The sequence below is a fragment of the Nilaparvata lugens genome, chromosome 1 (genome assembly GCF_014356525.2).
Source record: "Nilaparvata lugens isolate BPH chromosome 1, ASM1435652v1, whole genome shotgun sequence".
NCBI classification, from domain to species: Eukaryota; Metazoa; Arthropoda; class Insecta; order Hemiptera; family Delphacidae; genus Nilaparvata; species Nilaparvata lugens.
In genome coordinates, this window is record NC_052504.1 from 170,735 (window position 1) to 193,085 (window position 22,351).

Consider the following 22,351-nt stretch of genomic DNA (forward strand, 5'->3'; position numbering starts at 1 on the left):
TCAATTGATTGATGATAAAGTTCAATTACGCTGTAAACATAGAGAATTTGATCTTCATCAAGTGCAATGTTTCACAAAATGTTTGGAGACAAAAGTCGCGTTGCCAATAAATACATAGAAATCATTCATAAACAGTACAGGGGAAATTCTTTCACCATTGCAAATATTTATTTTCCCCCATGCAAAGCCTATGATAGTACTGTAATTGGAATATTATGTACGTAGTACAGTATCCTTTCCTGCTCAAATCAAACCTTCATTGTAGGCTTCAGAAGAGTTACAACATGTCAATTGGAAAAGTTTCTTATTTTCAATTGATATCTTCTCATTTGCATTTGACGATTTCTCAAATACATGTGATGACTTCCCAAATACAAATGACTATTCTCATTTACATCTGACATTATCTCAATCACAAGTGACTATTCTCAAATACAATTGATACTTTCTCAAATTAACTTGATACTTTCTCAAATAAAATTGGAAAAGGTGTAGAACTTAGCTGAATCCCGAGCTAAATTTAATTTTTGAAAATTTGATAAATTTAATCTTTATATCTTTTCTACTTTCAAGTGATTTTTCTGAATATATTGCGTATTATTTCTGTATATTAATTTGAGGCAATAAAAAGTATTTGATGATTTTTGTGACAGGCCATGTGAAAATCAGAGCCAAGGTGCGACTGAAGATCTGTGACTACTACAGACAGGTGTTGTGGGGCGAAGTGGGCACCTACCTCGAGCACATTCTGCTGTGGTGGGGCAATGCTCCACTGGGTCCACAGCTACCGCAACACACCAACCGACTGCGCAACTGGCTCAGGAACTTCTTTGCTACAAGTAAGTTATTGACCGAGCGAAGTGAGGTCTAAGGCTAGTTACACACACATCGATATTTGGACGTACGTTTTTTGCCGTCTTTAGGTTCTACTAGATCAAACATATTATATTTGTTAAGTTCCGATTGATCTGATAGAATTCAATATCGGGGACCGAGCTTCGCTCTGGAGTACAAAAGCATAAAAAAATTATTACGAAAGAAGAAATTATAATAACATTCATACAGAAATGTTCTATCTAATCACATTAAATTGAGATCAATTCCCAGAGGAATGCTAAAATTTCCCTCACAAAGGCCCGGTTGCACAAAAGCCGGTTAAATTTTAATCCTGATAACTTCACGTGAACCAAATCAGAGAAGATGGATCTACTGGAATTAATCAGGATTCAAAATAACCCGGCTTTTTTGCAACCGGCACTAAGTACCTGATTGAATGATTACAAAAGTTCAACAGCTGAATCATAATTTTGACACAGTCCCACACACATGAACTCGCTCACTCACTTCCATCACCAACAGACGACGAAATAATCAGCTGTTTTTCCAAGGATGAATAATAGTTATGCTTTAATGTGTCCTTCAGTGAGTTTTCTCAGGGATGAGACCTAGTGCAATCGATTTTTATATTAAAACCTACTATGTTCTGAATTTCGTGAGAATCGTTAGAGCCGTTTTCATGATACGTTGAAATACAAACATACAAACATATATACATCTAAACATCCAAACATCGGAAAATATAAATAGAAGTTGCTCGTTTAATAGTATAGGATAAGGACCGAAAGAAGTCGATGTGTGTGTAGACAGCCCAAGATTCAAGTCGACGGTTTTGCTCTTCTTTTTATTTATGTTCCGCATTTACGGCGAAACGCGGCAATAGATTTTCATGAAATTTGACAAAAATATGCTCTTGAACTGCGCGTCGACGTATACAGAATGTTCTGAAAAAAGGTGCCCATAAGTCAGTGTGTGACTGACATATTTGATTCCTCACATCAAAAGAAGAAAAAAAGCTCTTATTAACATAGGTCCAAAAATGCTTGGTTACCAAGTTATACAGGCTGAAAGATTTCGTGTGAATTTCAGTTCCCCTGCCCTACGGGTATTTGTTGGATGTTAATTAAGATGTACTATTTAGCGTACATCAAGTAAAATGAACTAAAACATTAAATAAAACAGTTTTTAGACCTGTAGCTACAGTCATTTTTAAGATATGTGACAAAATAAGCGAAAATTGGTCCCGAAAAACAAGTTCCTTCAAGGTTTGAAGCAGATTTACTATGTTAAATGTACAATAATCACAACATATTTTTTTACAGAACTTGTAGAGAAAGATGATTTATTTCGAAGAGAAAGATAAAAATTAGTCTATAATAGACAAACGGAACCCTTGAAAAAATAATCTTATGGGCACATTTTTTCAGAACACTCTGTATATAAGGTTTTTTGAAATTTTGCATTTTGAGGATAATATAAAAGGAAAAGGATCCTCCTTCATACGCCAATATTACCGTTAAAATTGCTCATCATGAATCAGCTGCCGAGTGATTATTAGACCCACGCCGTGGGATGTTTTGTAAACCATTGCTAGAAAAAAAGTAAACGCAAATTGGAGAGGCGGGTGATGGTGGCACCATCTCTGAGTGAAATTGGTAAATTTCAAGCTTCAAATTGCATATGTTACTCTAAATTATATTCAAATCTAATTTATACTCTAAATCATATAAAATTTTTAAACAGTTTTTTTATGTTTTAGAGAAAAAAAATCAAATACTCGTTACTTGTACAATTACAACGGCTCAGTGTTTCGGATGGACACGTTAAGCCGTCGGTCCCGGCTGCCTAAAAAGCAGTCGTTAGGTCATGTCAGAGGCCCTGAAATTGATCAGTTGCGACCTGAAAACTCTGACACCAGACCTGAGCCAGCCAGTCACTCGATATTATTATTATTATTAACGGCTCAGTGAAGGCTTGAATTGGTGCTTGAAATGTTGATGTCCATTCCAAATTATTCAGTTAGAATAAATGTATGACTGAATTTAAAAAATATGTTTAATAAGAAGACAGGTCATGTTGACATGTAATGTAAACAAACACGAAGCAGACGAACTGTTTCAACCCTGGATCTTTTCTAGCACTACTAGTATATCGGGGATGATATTCTACATCCAACGATCCAGGGTTTCAACCCTGGATCTTTTCTAGCACCACTAGGATATCGGGGTTGATATTCTACATCCAATTCTGACGTTGAATTGGAAATTTGAGAAAGTTGCATTTTACCACGATTTGCAACCCTGTAATTTCTCAGATGGTGGGCCAAGTTCTCAACTTACTTCATACAGACTATAGAAAATGTCTAGAACCGGCCCTGTGTATATTCTCATTTTGATTGTTCGCAGACTACCCTGCCCGAACTAGTTCGTGCGCCGCTCCAGTCACTGATGGACGCCTCTGCTGTCACGTGACGTCGACCGCCTGGGACCTGCACTTCAGACGCTGCCTTGTAGCCGCCGCCCACCAGAACAGTCGCACAAGGTCAACAACTCTGGACAGGTACACTGAAACAGCTATAGTCAGGTCCACGTTATAATGGCAGTGTTTGATCAGCAATGGTATTGTTATCCTTGTCCTATTATTCAACCAAGCGGATAACGCTATCTCTGTCTCTCGCTTGCTCTGTTGCCAGATCGTCTTTTTACAATGTAGAATTAAATAAACACAATATTTCATCTTAATTATGAAAATTCATAAGAAATAATTGAAAAATATATTTTCCTGCTTAATAAAATATAATTGGTTATTTGAACTAGAATGAACAGTTAATATTACATCAATAAACCTGTATCAGCTACCGTCTATAGAAGACACTTTTTGTGTAGTTGAGAAGTTGATATTGTGGTAATTATTCATATTGAATAAAAAGACTAAGAAATTGTCAAAAAACACTGATTATTGATAATTAGAAGACCGGTTTCGGTTATTACACCATTGTCAATCGATAACTCCGATAAAAGTTTATCAGAGATTGACAATGGTGTAATACCAAAACCGGGTCTTTCTAATTATCAATAAATCAGTGGTTTTTGACAATTTCTTAGTCTTTTTCATTCAATAGTCTATAGAAGACATTGACAAGACAGATCAGGATCGGCAACGATGTTCTGCTATCTTTCTTTACTGCCATTATAACGTGCACCTCACTATATAGTGAGCATTAAAGTTTTAGCATAAGCTAGCCCGTTCTTCTGAATCATTGATCAAAATTTCAAGCTACTCAGCTCAGTAGTAGTTCAGACGTGATGATGCGTCATTGTTTATTTCCTATGCCGTACTTGTATAAGCCAATTTTTTCTTTATTATATTATATATAGATTTATTTAATTTGATTGGATGTTGTGACAGGGCACCTGGACAGGCGAACTGTTCGGCGAGCTTTTCGCGCAACTCGTGGCTTGGAGTAACTCGTGCGAGGGAAGCAACTGGACACTCGAGGACCTCGAACAACTGCCTCTAGTCGAGCAGATTCCCGTCCTGCACAGTTCGTTTTCACACTAAGCACCGTTTGCACAGTCAACGCTTGAACTCGATTTAATCAGCTGGTGGCTTGAACTCAAATGAAACACATTATAACACACTAGACTTGATACGGATTTATCCAGTTTGAAATGAAATTTAGTTTCAACTGTCACTTTGCAAACGGCCTTTAATAGTCAAATAGGCAATAGTCAAAAGATTTATTACATATTAATTTATCGAAAAAATATTTCAATTGTTTGGTAACTAGTTTGGTAAGAGCATAATCCATTATTAATGACGACTTGCAGTCTATAATTTGTGAAAATATAAATACTAGCCGTCAGGCTCGCTTCGCTCGCCATATCCTCTAGCCAGGGGGCTCCGCCCCCTGGACCCCTGACTGGATCGTCCAAGAATGAGATCAGCATTTTTCATTTGGGCATTCTATCATATGTTAGGACAATCCAGTCGGGTCCAGACTAAACGTCTGCTAAACGGATATGGCGAGCGAAGCGAGCCTGACGGCTAGTAATATAATATTCCCAGGATTGAAGTAGCAGTGCCAATAAATTTTTCCGCGATAAATGCATTTAATCTTCACTTGGTGCCAACCTAACAAAATCACTCAACTTAATGCCCACCTGACAAAATTATAAATTTTAGTTGCCAGTTAACAACTGTTTCGAAGAGATACTCTATCTAGATTATAGTTCTATAGTAACATATGATATGGAAATTTCAATTATTTAGAGATTGGGAGAATAGAATATACATGCTAGAAGACGACTTTAAACCCTTAAAAACAACCCTTAGAGTTAAAATATTGCCAAAAGATTTCTTAGTGCGCCTCTAAAGGGCCAACTGAACATACCTAACAAATTTGAACGTTCTGGTCCAGTAGATTTTTAGTTTGCGAGTGAGTGAGTGAGTGAGTGAGTGAGTCAGTCAGTGAGTGAGTGCCATTTCGCTTTATATATATAGATTCACAAGATTTAAAAGTTTTTTTAAAAATACCAGCTGATCTTTTTCACCAATCATGTATTAGATTCTAGGCCTACACTGCGACGTTGCAATATCGTAGGCCGGGGCCTTGTATTAGAGATGGCTATGCCTATATGTCCTATAGTGAGGTCCACGTTAAATGGCAGTGTTTGATTAGCAATGTTATTTCTATCCTTGTCTCATTCAACAAAGCGGATAGCGCTATCTCTCTTTCACTTTGCTCTTTTGCCAGATTGTCTTTTAACAATGTAAAATTGATGATTAATTAACAAAAGATTTCATATTTATTATGACATTCATTATGGAATTATTGAAAAATATAATTTCTTGCTTGATAAAATATAATTGATTTATTTTAAGCGAGAATGAACAGTTTATATTATATCAATAAACCTTCATCAGCTACCGTCCATATAGATCGGCAAATTGTTTACCTATCTTTCTCCCCTGCCATTCCAACGTGGAACTCACTATAGTGATTTTGATTGAGAACTATTTTGTCAAGAGTGTGTGCAATTTATTGATCATCTAGGATTTTGTTGGGAAACTGTTTGAGTGGTTGTAATTCCATATTGTTCCAGTACATTCAGTTATCTGATTTTTGTGTAGATTTCTAGTGTAGATCTTATTAGTTGTTTTAATAATTTGACGCATCTATGTAACGTTATCCATACATCCATATCTTTGAGATATACTCTGGTCATCTCAAAAGTAAGTTGTACTATTTTTTATATCCGCGCAGTTGGCAGGAGACTCTGGCATTCGCAGTGAACGTTTTGTTGGGTGTTGTGATAGCACTGTAAATTCCTAAGAGGCCGCCATGACTTATTACTTCCTTGCCCCATTACCATAGGTAAGGAAAGTATTGCTTTCCAAAAAAATTAAGGTACCCTAATTTCAAGTTTTCTATACGTTTCAAGGTCCCCTGAGTCCAAAAACATGATTTTGGGTGTTGGTGTGTGTGGTGTGGTGTGTGTTGTTGGTGTGTGTGTGTGTGTGTGTGTGTGTGTGGTGTGGTGTGGTGTGTGTGTGTTGTGTGCGAACACGATAACTCCATTCCTAATTAACCGATTAATTTGAAATTTTAAACTTAAGGTCCTTGCACCATAAGGATCCGACAATAAGAAATTCAATTAAATTCAATTCAAGATGGCGGAAAAAGGCGGATAATTACTAAAAAACCATGTTTTTCCACGTTTTTCTCGAAAACGACTCTAACGATTTTCTTCAAATTATAACCATGGATAGCTATTTATAAGCCCTATCAACTGACATGAATCTCATTTCTGGGAAAATTGCAGGAGCTCTGTAATATTCTTGAGAAAAATGGCAGATAATTACTAAAAAAAAAACCATGTTTTTTTCACGATTTTCTCAAATATAACTAGACCGATTTTTTTTCAAATTCATACCCTGTATAGTTATTATCAGCTCTATCAACTGGCATGAGTCTCCTTTCTGTGAAACCAATGGGGGATTCACCCCATCCTTGAGAAATGGACTTAGTAACCTCCTTCTCGTGCATGAGGTAGTAGGTAGGTAGCGCAGTCCATAAAAAGAACACATAGTCGAGATATTTCATCTGTAAACAGCTGTTTTTACGACTTTATAGAAATGACGACTGAAAAAATCATCGAATTTCACAATTCACACAAAGAAAAAGTTCTCTGAAAACAATTATATATACACATATACAGAAGTCTGATCGTAGTTTCAAATATGAGCGAGGAAAATGTGTGAGTGTACCACACCAGATTTTTTGTCAGTTGCATCAAACCACTATGGTGCTACCACTTACTCCTACCGCCGATTGCGAAGTACGCAGTGTTATTCGTTTTTTAACGGCAAACAATTAAAATGCAACTGAAATTCATCGTGAGTTGTGCAGTGTGCACGGTGAAAACGTTAAGTTGAGGCCAATGGTTTCTCGTTCACGCCAATCATTTATTGAAGGCAGAACAACACACGACGAACAACGAAGCGGCCGCCCATCCACTTCACGCTTCCCGAACATTGTCCAAGACAATGCTTGAAGATTTGGATGGGATGTTTTCGGACACTCACCATTTTGGATCTCGCTCCAAGCGACTTTCATCACAGCTGAAGACGCTTGGGGGAAGACGCTTTGCAAACGAAGGAAATCTCATACAAGAAGTTCCGACATGGCTAACCATTTTGCGGCAGAATGGTATACTCTGGATCAAAAAAAACTTATACCACGATACCAAAACTGTATTGAAATATATTAAACAAGTACATCATCAAAATGATAGGGAGAGAAAAAATAAGGTACCTTATAAATAAAACTGAAAAAATAAGGTAATAATATAAATAAAACTGAAAAAATAAGGTAATAATATAAATAAACTGATGTATATTCTTATTTTATTTTTGCATTTTGTATCAGTTTTCTTTCATTTTTTACTTAAAATCTTTGAAGTGTATATTTATTTTGTCTAAGTTTATTATCTTTTTTAACTCTTTTTTTCCTGTAACTGGGCACCCGCCGAAAACCTTTGGGTTTGGCAGGACCCTCAACTGTTTGTATTGTGAATAAAATTTGATTTGATTTGAATTAAAGGAGATTATGTAGAAACATAACTGATACATGTAGTTCTCAAATATAACCTCTTAAATAAACTATATGCGTTATTATATTTTTATTTAATAGTGCAACTTACTTTTGAGATAACCCACCTACAACTACAAGACTTAACCTATGTGGACAATTGGTAACCTTATCTAAATTTGGGAGAGGAATAGCACAAGGTTACCTTATTTTTCTCTCCCTATCATTTTGATGATGTACTTATTGTATGAATCAATATATTGATTGATTGATCATTTATTGATGATTGATTGATGATAGGCTGGACCACTCGGTGCACACAGCGCGTAACTGGGCGGCCTCGCGTGCCCGTCAACTAGCCAACGACTGGAGCATCGACCAATTCTTTCGCGTCACTCAGTCCGATGTAAACCAGGCCTTAAGCAAGCTCAAGGACTCATGGTGAGTAACCATAATAACAATAATTGTTAACCTTAATTATTAGGCTTTGTTCACATTGAATGCGTTAATGTGCAAGTGCACGCTTGTTTATGCTTGACCAAGCGCGCAGATGAGAAACAAAATGTGGAAAAAGCAATAGGAACACTCACTGAACGCATGCATTACTGGTTGCGTTCAGTGTGAGCAGCTGCCCCCCTACTGTATTATTATCTTGAAACCACCATTGAAAACAATATTGTTACCACTGTATTATTTTCTTGAAGTTATTGATAAAAACGACTTATTTTGATAAATTTTCAGACTTCGAGCCAAGTAGAGCTGTTGAGCGTAGAGAGCAGTGTTCACGTGACCGTTTGCTGTAAGATGAGAGGAAAACTTGTCTCCGAGGTGAAAGCCAACATCTCAAAACTTGAGGTACTCTTCAAGCTGATTGATTATTCAATCTAATCCCTTATTTACAGAACAAATTCTAACACTGTCTCTTATTTTAATTCCTTACTATTTTAATTTCCCTATTTTAATGTATATTGAATAAAAAACCTGTCTATCAACATTGCCACTAAGGGACGGTTTTCGAGGTCGGGATTTAGCTAAGTTCTAGACTTTAAACAGCTGGAGTCAGAAAATTGGCTTTCCGAAACGGGACGTGAATCTTCCTTTATTTTATTACTCTCTGACAATCCTTAAGCTGGGTTTACACCAAGTTATAAACAAAGGTTAATAACTAATCCTTATAGATTCTATTAGATTGAACATAACTTATCATACATGATGAACATATGTGTTTGTCAAGTTCCGTTCAATCTAATAGAATCTATAAGGATTAAGTTATTAACATTTTGTTAATAACTTTAGTGTGAACCCAGCTTTAATATCGGGGGACCGAGCTTTGCTCTGGAGTGTAAAAGCTAGAAAATTTGTAACGAAAGATTGAATTTATAGTTTATATTTATTGATTTTCTCAGTCGTTCAGTTATTTTTACAGTTATTGAGGGGGCACAACAGCTTATGCCCAAAACTGTCCCTTTTCAAATTTATTTGCACTACAGTGCAAATCAAAATCTAGGTTAAGCGCTACTATCACTCATAAAATAACAATTTATCATACTTCAAAAAACAACACATCATCAATTACAAATAGATATACTATGAATTCGATTTAGAATTACATACTACGTTTACTACAATATTTGTTAATATACTTACTCACTTACTCCGTGGTGCTACGGCCCGTTTAGGACCTTGACCTCCTCTATGATGCCTCTCCATTCCTCTCTGTCGCCAGTCCTTCTTCTCCAACCTCGGACACCCAGCCTCTCCAGCGTTTTCGTGGGCGTCCTCGTAGTCTCCTTCCTCCTAGATTTTCTCTGAAGACCTCCAGAGATTTGTTAATATACTATGTACTATTCTACACTAACAGCATCTAGTTACTGTTTTGAACTTTCTGAAGTAGACATGTTTTCTAAAAAAAGAGAAATAAACGAAAATGAGTTTTTCTTGCTGAATTTTCCTTCTCGTGAGATCAGCTGAATGATCCCACACAATCATGCACTCACTCCATTACTCAGTATCGACCGACGACAAAATTTCTAGCTGTTTTCCAAGGACGTATTTATCCTTTTAATGTCATTCAGCGTGTTATCCCAGGGTTGAGACCTAGTGCAATCGAATTTTTAAATCATAAACGTACTTTGTTCCAAATTTCGTGAGAATCGTTAAAGCCGTTTTCGAGATCCAGTCACATACAGATATATAATTATGTAAACATAAAAACATCTAACAATTCAAACAAACATATAAACATATAAACAGAAATTGCTCGTTTAATAGTATAGGATATTCAATAGTCTCTGGCGTTGAATAAACTAAACTTTTGAGTACTTCCCATTACTGGCAGCCCTGGAAAAAACACTAACTTAGATATTATATATATATATATATATATATATACTTATAACTTATATATATATATAGGACCGCCGCAAAGTAGACCCACGCTAATCCACGAAAAGCAACCCACGCCGTGGGACCATTGTAAACCATTGCTCCAGACATCTGTGTAATGATAATAATACTTACAATGAATAATTCACTTATCAGCTGATTGATTATGGATAATTCTATAGCAATGGTTTACAAAACATCCCACGGCGTGGGTTGCTTTTCGTGGATTAGCGTGGGTCTATTTTGCGGCGGGCCGTATACTGGTATAATTGGATATATTGCTATAATTAGTAGATTTAAAAATCAACCCTTCAGGGCTTCAGGTCTTTATCTTCGGGTCCTCAAGATGGTACAATCCCTGAAATATAAAAAGAATTACCCAATTTTAAACAGTTATATTTATTTAAAGAAATGGTATACACAAACCAATTTTACATCGAATTGCTCACAGAAGTATCAAGTTTATGATTATGTATTATAAGTAAAATCGAGGCACCGAGCTTCGCTCGTTATTTTTATTTATTGATAGACAGAACACAATTCTCTAAAATGATCGTGTTTATATTTTACAGCTGGCTATACGTCAGCTTATGAATTTCGGAGATGCGATATTTTGATTTTCCACAGAATCACTCGCTCACTTTTTACTATCCACAGACGATGAAAGTCTCAGCTGTTTCAGCCAAGGATGAATTATCCTTTTAATGTCGTTCAGCGAGTTTTCCCTAGGATGAGACCTAGTGCAATCGAATTTTTATATCATAAACCTACTACGGTATGTTCCAAATTTCGTGAAAAATTTCGTGAAACGTTTTCGAGATACGTTGAACATAAATAACCAGATATAAAAATATAAACAGACATACAGAAATTGCTCGCTTAATATAATAGGATAGTATTCCATGTGCCCTCCTTTTGAGGCTCGGACGACATCTAGACGGTAGCCAAATTCATCCCAGACTGTTCGCAAGATGTCTTCTCGGACTGAAGCTACTGCATCAGTTATCCTGGTTTTTAGATCCTCAATATCAAGGTCTAAGGGAGGAACAACGTTAAGATCGTGTTTATGTTCTTCTCTTAGCACTTGATATTGAGGAGCTAAAAACCAGGATAACTGATGCAGTAGCTACAGTCCGAGAAGACATCTTGCGAACAGTCTGGGATGAATTTGGCTACCGTCTAGATGTCGTCCGAGCCTCAAAAGGAGGGCACATAGAACACTTATAATACATCATCAAAAACTCGATACTTCTGTGAGTAATTGTTTGTAAAATTGGTTTGTGTACACCATTTTTTAAAATAAATATAACTATTTAAAATTTGGTCATTCTTTTTTAAACACCCGGTTTACTCTTCTACTATTGATTACTTTTTAATGATTTTATTAATTTAAAAAAGGGTATTGTCTTTAAAATAAGTTAAAAATGTTTATTAGTCAATTACATTAATCTTAGTGTTATAATATTCATAAATTCAGTTTGCGGTTGCAGAAAGTGCCAGTAGAATGCGTGGGTGTGCTGGCGATAGTGTGCCGCACATTTTGCCTCGCCAATCTGCGCATGATCTTCCCGCCTCCGCTCTACTGGAGGCAGCACGCAGAGGAGCTGCCCCAATACGCCACCAACTATGTCGAGGACTATCTAGGTCAGTGCAAATGATAGGACGGCATTGTTGCCAATTTACAGCGGTCAGTGCAAATTATGGGATTCCTTTTCTACAACCTTCTCTACCAAATTCATGATGATTCACCAAATATTCATAATGATTGCTATGTAAATCCAACAATACATCAAGGGCCGGTTTCCGAGCACGGGATTTAGCTAAGTTCTAGACTTTAAACATCTGGAGTCAGAAAATTGGCGTTCCGAAACGGGCGTAGTCGTAGTTTTTATGATAAACTTTATTTTCTCGTTTCTATAATATTATAAATCTATCATTACCTTGACGAAATGAAACATTCCTAAATAATTCAAAATAGCTAAAACTTTACACTATTCTAACTTTATTTTATTTTGTGTTAAATTTTCTAGTTTTTCGAAATTTAATTTAAACGTGGACTGCTACTATGCCCCGTTTCTGAAACCCAATTTTCTGACTCCATCTGTTTAAAGTCTAGAACTCAGCTGAATCCCGAGCTCGGAAACCGGCCCGAAGGCATCACAGATACCGGAATAACTTGAATCATAGGGCTATCTGCTATAAAAAGGAGCTATAGTGAGGTCCTTTTCCTAATAGCAGTATTTCATTAACAATGGTGTTACTATCCTTGTCCATCATATGACAAAGCAGATATTATCCATTCCCAACTGCGCACCGTTGTCTAATTGTAGACTATTTAGAAACAAGATCTACAATAGGGATGTCAATCCCGGGATCCCGGTCCATTTATGATACCTAACAATCCCGGGATTTTTCAGCGTCAATCCCGGGATTTTCGGGATTAGAAAACCTGAAATTGTGAATCGTATTTTTCCAAAAACAATTTAATATAGAATTAATCTACGGTGATGAATATGAATTTTTTAAACTAATTCATTTTTCTAAGTGTTTGACTAATTTACTCTACAGGCACATACTACAGTTGCATATACATAATACTGTATACTGTACTCTGTACTGGCTTAATAGAATTCGCATTATCAGTTCGCATAATTGGCAGAATGGTTGTTGATCGGTTGTTATGTCTCTACGTTTGTTTCTGTTTACACAGCACCACAATCAACTGTCTAGACGGCGCAATATTTGCAGTAGTGCTGATTTCATTTCCTTGTAATGCACTGATTAGAACTTTGAAAAAACTTCAGAAATCAGAAATAAACAAGCACTAACTATTCACTCTCTGTCTAATTATTCCTCTTCTCTTCCTCTATCATAAGTAGAATACCGTATCTAGTTCAAGTAAATATAGTTGGCTCTATGAAATTACATATAGTAGTGTAGTGGTTCACCTTTTGCGTTGTTTGGTCGGTATGGCGTTACGATCTTACAAAAAGTATTCCATTTTATTATTAATATTATTAATTCAAGTGATATTGATTCACTTTACAGTATTTGAAGTGATAAAAGTATGAACCTTATCCCGCCCTGATGTACCTAGGATAGAAATGCTTTAGTTCTACATAAAAAAGACTTTGATATGTGATCTTGCTTTCCTGAGTTCTCACTATCATCTGGGATAGGACAGCAAATTTAAGTTAGGACATCAAATGAAAAAGTTACTCCTAATCTTGAAAACATTTATAGAAATAGAATGTTCAATTTTAATTTTAATTCCGGAGTATTTTTTCATTCTAATATCCTCTCCCTCTATAATGAGCCCTTTTCCATGTCCACACACTGTCACTGAACATGTATTTGAGGAGGAACAATTGCAAAAATGCATGAAAATGATTTTTGCCGATCCCGGGATCAGTCCCGGGATCCCGGGATTGATATTGGATAATCCCGAAATACCGGGATTGGAAATCAGTCCAAAACATTTAATACAATGCAGTAGGTATCAGTTTCCAACTTCACAACGTTGCCTTATGGTTTGAAAAACGATCTGGCAACGTTGTGGAGCTAGAATAAAAGGATAGCGATACAGTATCTGCTTTGTGGGATGATAGATAAGGATAGCAACACCAATATTAATCAAACCTCTGTATAACGAAGTCGATTATCCCGAGAAAAAATTCGCTGCAGAGAGGTATTCGTTATTGATAGGTTGTTCTGTCAAGAAAACAGCCACGATCTTATGGATCTTGTAATATCGGCGGTAAATAAATATGGTACATAAAACATATAACCGCGAACATATAGGTAGGGTACCTATTAGACCTATATTAATATGGAAATTTGAAACTCATGCGGTTAAAAATAAAAAAAAAACATATTTTTTTTGGATATTTATAGAATGTAGGCCTAATAAGTTAGTAAACTCTCCAATTTTTCTCCAGAAATTTTGAATTGTACTATTAGTAGAGTTAAATCAAAGTACATACTCAGTAGCAATATTTTTCAACTTCATTCACCAAAGTTATTTTACTACTTTTTACAATACTATCAGATTGAACGCAAAAAACTGTAATTTTGTCAATAACTTCACTATAAAGACTATAATAACTTAACTGTCCTACTTTTTAATGTTTTATTTGAAAAAGTGAGTAATTTTCGGTTGAATTTTGTATTTGAATGAATCATCATGTTCAATAAACCACTCACATCTATTCAAACAGTCGAACATGTTGTCTGGTACACTATTTTACAGTCTTAATCCTTGCCTGATAATTTTGAAAGCTTCTAGAACTTCTTAATCTGACGGATTCTTCCCCTCAGGGTCGTGACAGCCATCATCATCTTTTTTCAGTTCAAAGAATTGAAATGTGGGACATAAGCAAGAATGGGAAAGTCCAGTCGTTCACCTGCATGGTCTACAATAATGACAAGCTCTTGGAATTCAATTTCCAGTAACTTGCATTCAATTTCCGACATGTGTTTCACCCTCTATTGACTGTCTACCACTCTATCTTCTTCCTACCTGAATTGCCATTATTTTTAGTCTATTGACCTTTCTGCTGAAACTAAAGAATTCATTGAAAATGACCGTCTGCTTCCTATACATACTACACTTTGTATGTTGAAGTCAAGAGAAAACTTTGCTGTTGAGAGGTCCGAAATTCGTTAAATAGAGGTAAATAAGCAGCAAAAACTCTAAAATGTCATGGGACCAGGTAAAACTCGTTACAGAGAGGTTCGACTGTATTTACGTTTTTGGAGAATGATAATGAATTTTGTGATTCATAAGATATAATGCATAACTTGTTCACAATTATTATATTCTTCTAACTGTCTGTTCCTTAAGATTATTGTGTTGTGTCCTGTGTATTTTTTATTCTGTCTGTGTGTTATCTATCATGTGCACTGTATATTGATGTTTTACTGGCCAGTATCCCGCAAGTGTCTAATTAACTTGACGTACTGAAATCTTGAAGAATTTAAAATAGGCCTATAACCATCATCGGTAAATTAAGAATCTATATGCAAAATTTCAAGTTAATCAGTCCAGTAGTTCAGACGTGATGATGCGTCGAACATAATTTTCCCATCCTGTACGTGTATCAGCCAATTCTTTCCTTTATTATGTATTATAAATAATAATTATATTAACTAAAAATATGTTATAATAATAATTATAACTAATATTATAAATTTGAAGAAGCTGACACTCAAATCAATATTATTTGAACATCATCAATATTTAGTGTATCATCATGAATTTAGTGATTCCTAAAATATATAATTCAAAACTTCTACTGAGTTGTGGTCGATGTTGTAGAAACGTTCCATGATGAAATAAAAACACATAGATGTTGTCAGTTTTCTACACTTTAATTTGGTAGAAAACTGACAACATCTATGTGTTTTTATTTCTTCATATATAATTCAGTTAAAATTTCATCTTTGAAGAGCTGTCATTGTAATTACCTTTAAAATTATGTGTTGTTGCCTATTATATCCGTCTCTATAAAGGATAATAATCAATAATAATTTCTCTGAGGAGTTTATTGACAAAACATACACATAATTATTATAATATACATACAAAAGTTGCTAATAATAAATTTAGTTCTAATTATGATACCCCACTATAGTAATATGTGTCGGGGTGATCATAATATTCTTTTCTAAAACTTGTATAAAAATTTAGTTGGTAATCTATGTAATATAAAAGCGAAATGGCACTCACTCACTTACTGATTGACTGACTCACTCACTCACTCGCAGAACTAAAAATCTACCGGACCAAAAACGTTCAAATTTGGTAGGTATGTTCAGTTGGCCCTTTAGAGGCGCACTAAGGAATCTTTTGGCAATATTCCAACTCTAAGGTTGTTTTTAAGGGTTTAAAGTTCGTCTTTTAGCATGTATATTCTTCTTCTCCCAATCTCTTAATTATAATTGAAATTTCCATATCATATGTTACTATAGAACTATAATCTAGATAGAGTACCTCTTCGAAACAGTTGTTAACTGGCAACTAAATTAATAATTTTGTCAGGTTGGCATTAAGTTGAGTTGAGTTGACTTTGTTAGGTTGGTACCAAGTTGAAGATTGAAATTCATTTATCGCGGAAAAATTGATTGGGCACTGCTACTTCAATCAGAGCTATTCCTGGGAATATCATATTACTAGCCGTCAGGCTCGCTTCGCTCGCCATATCCGTTTAGCCAGACATTTAGTCTGGACCCCCGACTGGATCGTCCTAACATATGATAAAAATACTCAAATGAAAATGCATTTTTCATTTTTCGCTTCGCTCGCCTGCTGATCTCATTCTTGGACGATCCAGTCGGGGGTCCAGGGGCGGAGCCCTGGACGGATATGGCGGGCAAAGCGAGCCTGACGGCTAGTTTTAGTTATAAAGGTTAGTTAGGAAAACATTGCCTCTGTTTCTAAAATAATTATTTGTGTTTTGTAAGATGAATTTTGTATGGTGTGTTTCCGCTCTGTATATTTAGGTTTTGTGACAAGCTCAGGTAAATGTTAACTCTACTTGCTTATCTTACTTACTCACTTTACTTCACTTTACTTGTTTTGTTGCAGAAGTGGTAATGCGTCCAGTATTTCTGGCGTCTAGTCCGTTCTCAGTGCAAGTTCAGCAGAATGTGGCAGGACTTGTGTTGCATATCATGTGCGAGGCATGGCTGGATCACATCACCACACATCGAATCAAATTCAGGTACTCATTGACATTTTTTAGCCAATAAGTTTCAAAAAATTACCGTTTGAGATAGTCACTTAGTTAGATGCAGAATATTGAGTTCTATACGGAGCCAGAATGGTATAACTCAAAAATGATCAGAGGTTTAGTTATAAAGACTTATATTTTTCTAGTTTTAACCAAACATTTATGTTTTATCCGGACCATGTTGGATTTCAAGTTGCAGCGGTTTGGTATCCTAGTAAAGGAGAAAGAATTTGGAATCAGACTGTTTCAGTTAGAGTTGTAACAGTCTGGTTCTTCTGCAGCTGATCGTTATTGAGCCATAGTGTTTCATTTCAAGTTATATCTGTATATTATACAGAAGTCAATCGAAGTTTCAAATATGAGCAAGGAAAGTTGTGTGAGTGTACCACACCAGATTTTTTTTAGTCTATTGACCTTTCTGCTGAAACTAAAGAACTCCTTGAAAATGACCGTCTGCTTCCTATATACACTACACTTTGTATGTTGAAGTCAAGAGAAAACTTTGCTGTTGAGAGGTCCGAAATTCGTTAAATAGAGGTAAATAAGCAGCAAAAACTCTAAAATGTCATGGGACCAGGTAAAAATTCGTTGTGTAGAGGATTTCGTTAAGTGGAGGTTCGTTATAGAGAGGTTCGACTGTATTTACGTTTTTGGAGAATGTTAATGAATTTTGTGATTCATAAGATATAATGCATAACTTGTTCACAATTATTATATTCTTCTAACTGTCTGTTCCTTAAGATTATTGTGTTGTGTTCTGTGTATTTTTAATTCTGTCTGTGTGTTATCTATCATGTGCACTGTATATTCATGTTTTACTGGCCAGTATCCCGCAAGGGTCTAATTAACTTGACGTACTGAAATCTTGAAGAATTGAAAATAGGCCTATAACCATCCTCGGTAAATTAAGAATCTATTAGCAAAATGTCAAGTTAATCAGTCCAGTAGTTCAGACGTGATGATGCGTCGAACATAATTTTCCCATCCTGTACGTGTATCAGCCAATTCCTTCCTTTATTATTTATTATAAATCATAATTATATTAACTAAAATATATTATAATAATAATTATAACTAATATTATAAATTTGAAGAAGCTGACACTCAAATCAATATTATTTGAACATCATCAATATTTAGTGTATCATCATGAATTTAGTGATTCCTAAAATATATAATTCAGTTAAAATTTCATCTTTGAAGAGCTGTCATTGTAATTACCTTTAAAATAATGTGTTGTTGCCTATTATATCCGTCTCTATAAAGGATAATAATCAATAATAATTTCTCTGAGGAGTTTATTGACAAAACATACACATAATTATTATAATATACATACAAAAGTTGCTAATAATAAATTTAGTTCTAATTATGATACCCCACTATAGTAATATGTGTCGGGTTGATCATAATATTCTTTTCTAAAACTTGTATAAAAATTAGTTGGTAATCTATATAATATAAAAGCGAAATGGCACTCACTCACTGACTGATTGACTGACTCACTCACTCACTCGCAGAACTAAAAATCTACCGGACCAAAAACGTTCAAATTTGGTAGGTATGTTCAGTTGACCCTTTAGAGGCGCACTAAGAAATCTTTTGGCAATATTTAAACTCTAAGGGTGGTTTTTAAAACTTTAAAGTTCGTCTTTTAGCATGTATATTCTTCTTATTCCAATCTCTTAATTATAATTGAAAAATGTCCATATCATATGTTAATATAGAACTATAATCTAGAGAGAGTACCTCTTCGAAACAGTTGTTAACTGGTAACTAAATTAATAATTTTGTCAGGTTGGCATTAAGTTGAGTTGAGTTGACTTTGTTAGGTTGGCACCAAGTTGAAGATTGAAATTCATTTATCGCGGAAAAATTGATTGGGCACTGCTACTTCAATCAGAGCTATTCCTGGGAATATTATATTACTAGCCGTCAGGCTCGCTTCGCTCGCCATATCCGTTTAGCCAGACGTTTAGTCTGGACCCCCGACTAGATCGTCCTAACATATGATAAAAATACTCAAATGAAAAATGCATTTTTCATTTTTCGCTTCGCTCGCCTGCTGATCTCATTCTTGGACGATCCAGTCGGGGGTCCAGGGGGCGGAGCCCTGGACGGATATGGCGGGCAAAGCGAGCCTGACGGCTAGTTTTAGTTATAAAGGTTAGTTAGGAAAACATTGCCTCTGTTTCTAAAATAATTAGTTGTGTTTTGTAAGATAAATTTTGTATGTTGTGTTCCGCTCTGTATATTTAGGTTTTGTGACAAGCTCAGGTAAATGTTAACTCTACTTGCTTACCTTACTTACTCACTTTACTTCACTTTACTTGTTTTGTTGCAGAAGTGGTGATGCGTCCAGTATTTCTGGCGTCTAGTCCGTTCTCAGTGCAAGTTCAGCAGAATGTGGCAGGACTTGTGTTGCATATCATGTGCGAGGCATGGCTGGATCACATCACCACACATCGAATCAAATTCAGGTACTCATTGACATTTTTTAGCCAATAAGTTTCAAAAAAGTCATCTTCACTATTATTATTCTATAACTAGCAGGTAACCCGTGATCCGCAAGGGTCTATTTCAAAACTTGACAAACTGAAAACTTAACCGAGTGGATTCTTAAAGATTTTGAATTAGGCCAAGAACCATCCTCGGTTAATGAAGAATCTATATGCAAGATTTAAAGTTAATTTCAGTCCAGTTGTTTAGACGTGATGATGCGTCAATCATAATTTTTCTATCCCATACGTGTATAAGCCAGTTCTTTCCTTTATTATAGTATTATTGACCGAGCGAAGTGAGGTCTTAGATTCAAGTCGACGGTTTGGCATTTCTCTTGATGTTTAAATGTTGCGCATTTACGGCGAAACGCGGTAATAGATTTTCATGAAATTTGACAGGTATGTTCCTTTTTAAATTGCGCGTCGACGTATATACAAGGTTTTTCGAAATTTTGCATTCCAAGGATAATATAAAAGGAAAAAGGAGCCTCCTTCATACGCCAATATTACCGTAAAAATCAGAATATCGAATTACCTATATAAATAAAAATCGAGCCTCAAATTTTTACGTTCAATAACTTCTTTTATGTGTACATAGAATTTGATGATTTTTTTTTAGTTGTGTTCGTTATGTTCAGGACCAGGTTTATGGCTTATCAAATTTAAAATCCAACTTCAGGTCCTTTCCTACGGTCCTTCAAAGTTTACATGTAATCCTTATGGGAGAAGATTTGTGAGCAGGCCACACACAGAAATAAAAATCAGCTGTTATAATCATTGCGTCATACAACAGCCGTCAGTAGATAGCAGACAATAGTGTGTGCTGCTCCATAACCACTCATGTATTTTATTCTAAACGCCCAGACTAAAAACCAAATGACTGTTATGTGTGTAGCCATCCAGCAGTGCGGCCTTAGGTTAAAGACATTGCTTTGTTTCGAATAATTGCTTCGCTTTGAATAATTGAATAGTTGACTATTATTCATCATAATCAGCTGTCTAGTGGACTATAATACTACCCGTTCAAAAACATCGAACATCTTGAAAATATATCTTTCCATCATCGTTAGTAAACAGTTGACTATAATACTACCCGTCAAAAGTATCGAACATCTTGAAAATTATTGTATCTTTCCATCAACGTTGTAGACAGTTGCAGCCAGACCTGATAACAGCACTCACACTCACATTCTGGGACGACACGTCACGGTACGATAGGACAGAAAGCTTCATTATGTTTATTTAGGATTTTTTCTAAACATTTTAAATTGATAAATTATTTATTAATTTTTGAGAAAACATAACAACAGGTCAATGTAACTTACTGAGCGCGAGGTCTACTGTTCACAGAACTACTAGTTATAGTATAGATACCATAAGTTCTTCAACTTGGTACTAACATAATAAAGTGAAAGAACTCAATTCTTGTTTAGAAACCTTCCTCAACTTAATGCCAACCTGACAAAATTGTACTGGTTATTAATTTTAGTTACCAATTTCAACCATCTGTTTTGAAGGGGTAGTCTCTCTAAATTATAGTTCTAACATATGGTATTTACATCTCAAATTATGAATGAAATTTGAACATTAATTCTGAAAAATCTAGAAGAAAAATTGAAATTTGGGCTTCGAGGTGCACGAGACCTAGTATCCATGTGCAACATTTGGAGATCTAAATCATTCCCGTTTCTCCGGTATGCAATCCCATAGCCATATCTACTATAGATAGAATAAATGGCTGTATCAGCTACCGTCTATAGAAGGCATTGACAAGACAGAGGATCGGCAACGTTGGTCTCCTATCTTTCTCCACTGCCATTATAACATGGACCTCACTGTAGTGGGACATTCTGTATAAGAATTTATATTATTCTGTTGGTAAATTCTGTTTAATTCAATTGATTGATGTTATAGTGAATGGGGTGCCCTGCAGCTGTTAACCGATTTTGGGGCAGTGCCCACATGGGTGCTGGAGAGGGTGACCGGTCTACAACCGGAAGTGCGCAGACATCTGCTAAATCAGGACATTCTGCGCAGGTGCGAGGGAGTGGGGAGGCTGCTACTGCGCAGGCCTGGCGAGAACATCGCTATGGACAAGTTGCCCTCGCGCAAGATGCAACAAGGTTAGGTTAGGTTAGGTTAGGTAGAATAGAAAAGAATCATCACTTTCATCTTCTAATGTTTGGTACAGAAACTTTCAATATTAAACTATAGTTGATTCATTGAAAGGAGTGCCAACAATAACATAAGGGTGTGATCATATTATACAGGGTGTTTACGAACTCTAGGGCATTGTTCCTGGGTAAAAACATATCTGAATATCATATTATCATTGGCGTTACCAGCAAACTAAGTAGTTTGAGCGATGGCAACGAGTAATCAGTCGGCTATAATATTATTAGTGGCTTGAGATTCAGTCGAAAATAGAAAAAATATAATAAAGAAAAAAAAACATATGGAATGTATGAAAAACTAGAAAAAAAATAAAATTTCAATCCGAAAAGAAGAAGTACTAAGAGTGAATACTAAGAGAGCAGAAAAACTAGAATGAATTCATAATAATTTAAAAACTCAAAAGGAAAGAGATGATTCATGTAATCATTTATGACAACTAGATACAACGCTAGAAAATTATGATAATTTTTCAAAATCATAAAACGAAATGGCGGACATTTAAAATTTTGTTTCTCAAATAACTCAGGAACCGTTGTATTACAAAAACTTCACAATAATAACTTTTTTAGTAAATTTAATTACCTATCGATTGGTACCATATGGGATCAATATTGGACCAATATTAACTG

At 35.5% G+C, this 22,351-nt stretch overlaps 1 protein-coding gene across 1 annotated transcript in view; it reads left to right on the forward strand.

The window, feature by feature from the left end:
- LOC120351025 (coiled-coil domain-containing protein 142-like) overlaps positions 1-21,679 on the forward strand; it is a 24,646-nt gene extending 2,967 nt beyond the window's left edge. Inside the window, exons 2-9 of the mRNA XM_039426837.1 lie at positions 654-839; positions 3,365-3,396; positions 4,246-4,382; positions 8,231-8,371; positions 8,680-8,785; positions 11,806-11,959; positions 16,902-17,037; positions 21,462-21,679. Coding sequence (XP_039282771.1) covers positions 654-839; positions 3,365-3,396; positions 4,246-4,382; positions 8,231-8,371; positions 8,680-8,785; positions 11,806-11,959; positions 16,902-17,037; positions 21,462-21,675 — 1,106 coding nt within the window. The 3' untranslated portion in view covers positions 21,676-21,679. The remainder of the gene's footprint in view (positions 1-653; positions 840-3,364; positions 3,397-4,245; positions 4,383-8,230; positions 8,372-8,679; positions 8,786-11,805; positions 11,960-16,901; positions 17,038-21,461) is intronic.
- The last annotated feature ends 672 nt before the right edge of the window (positions 21,680-22,351 follow it).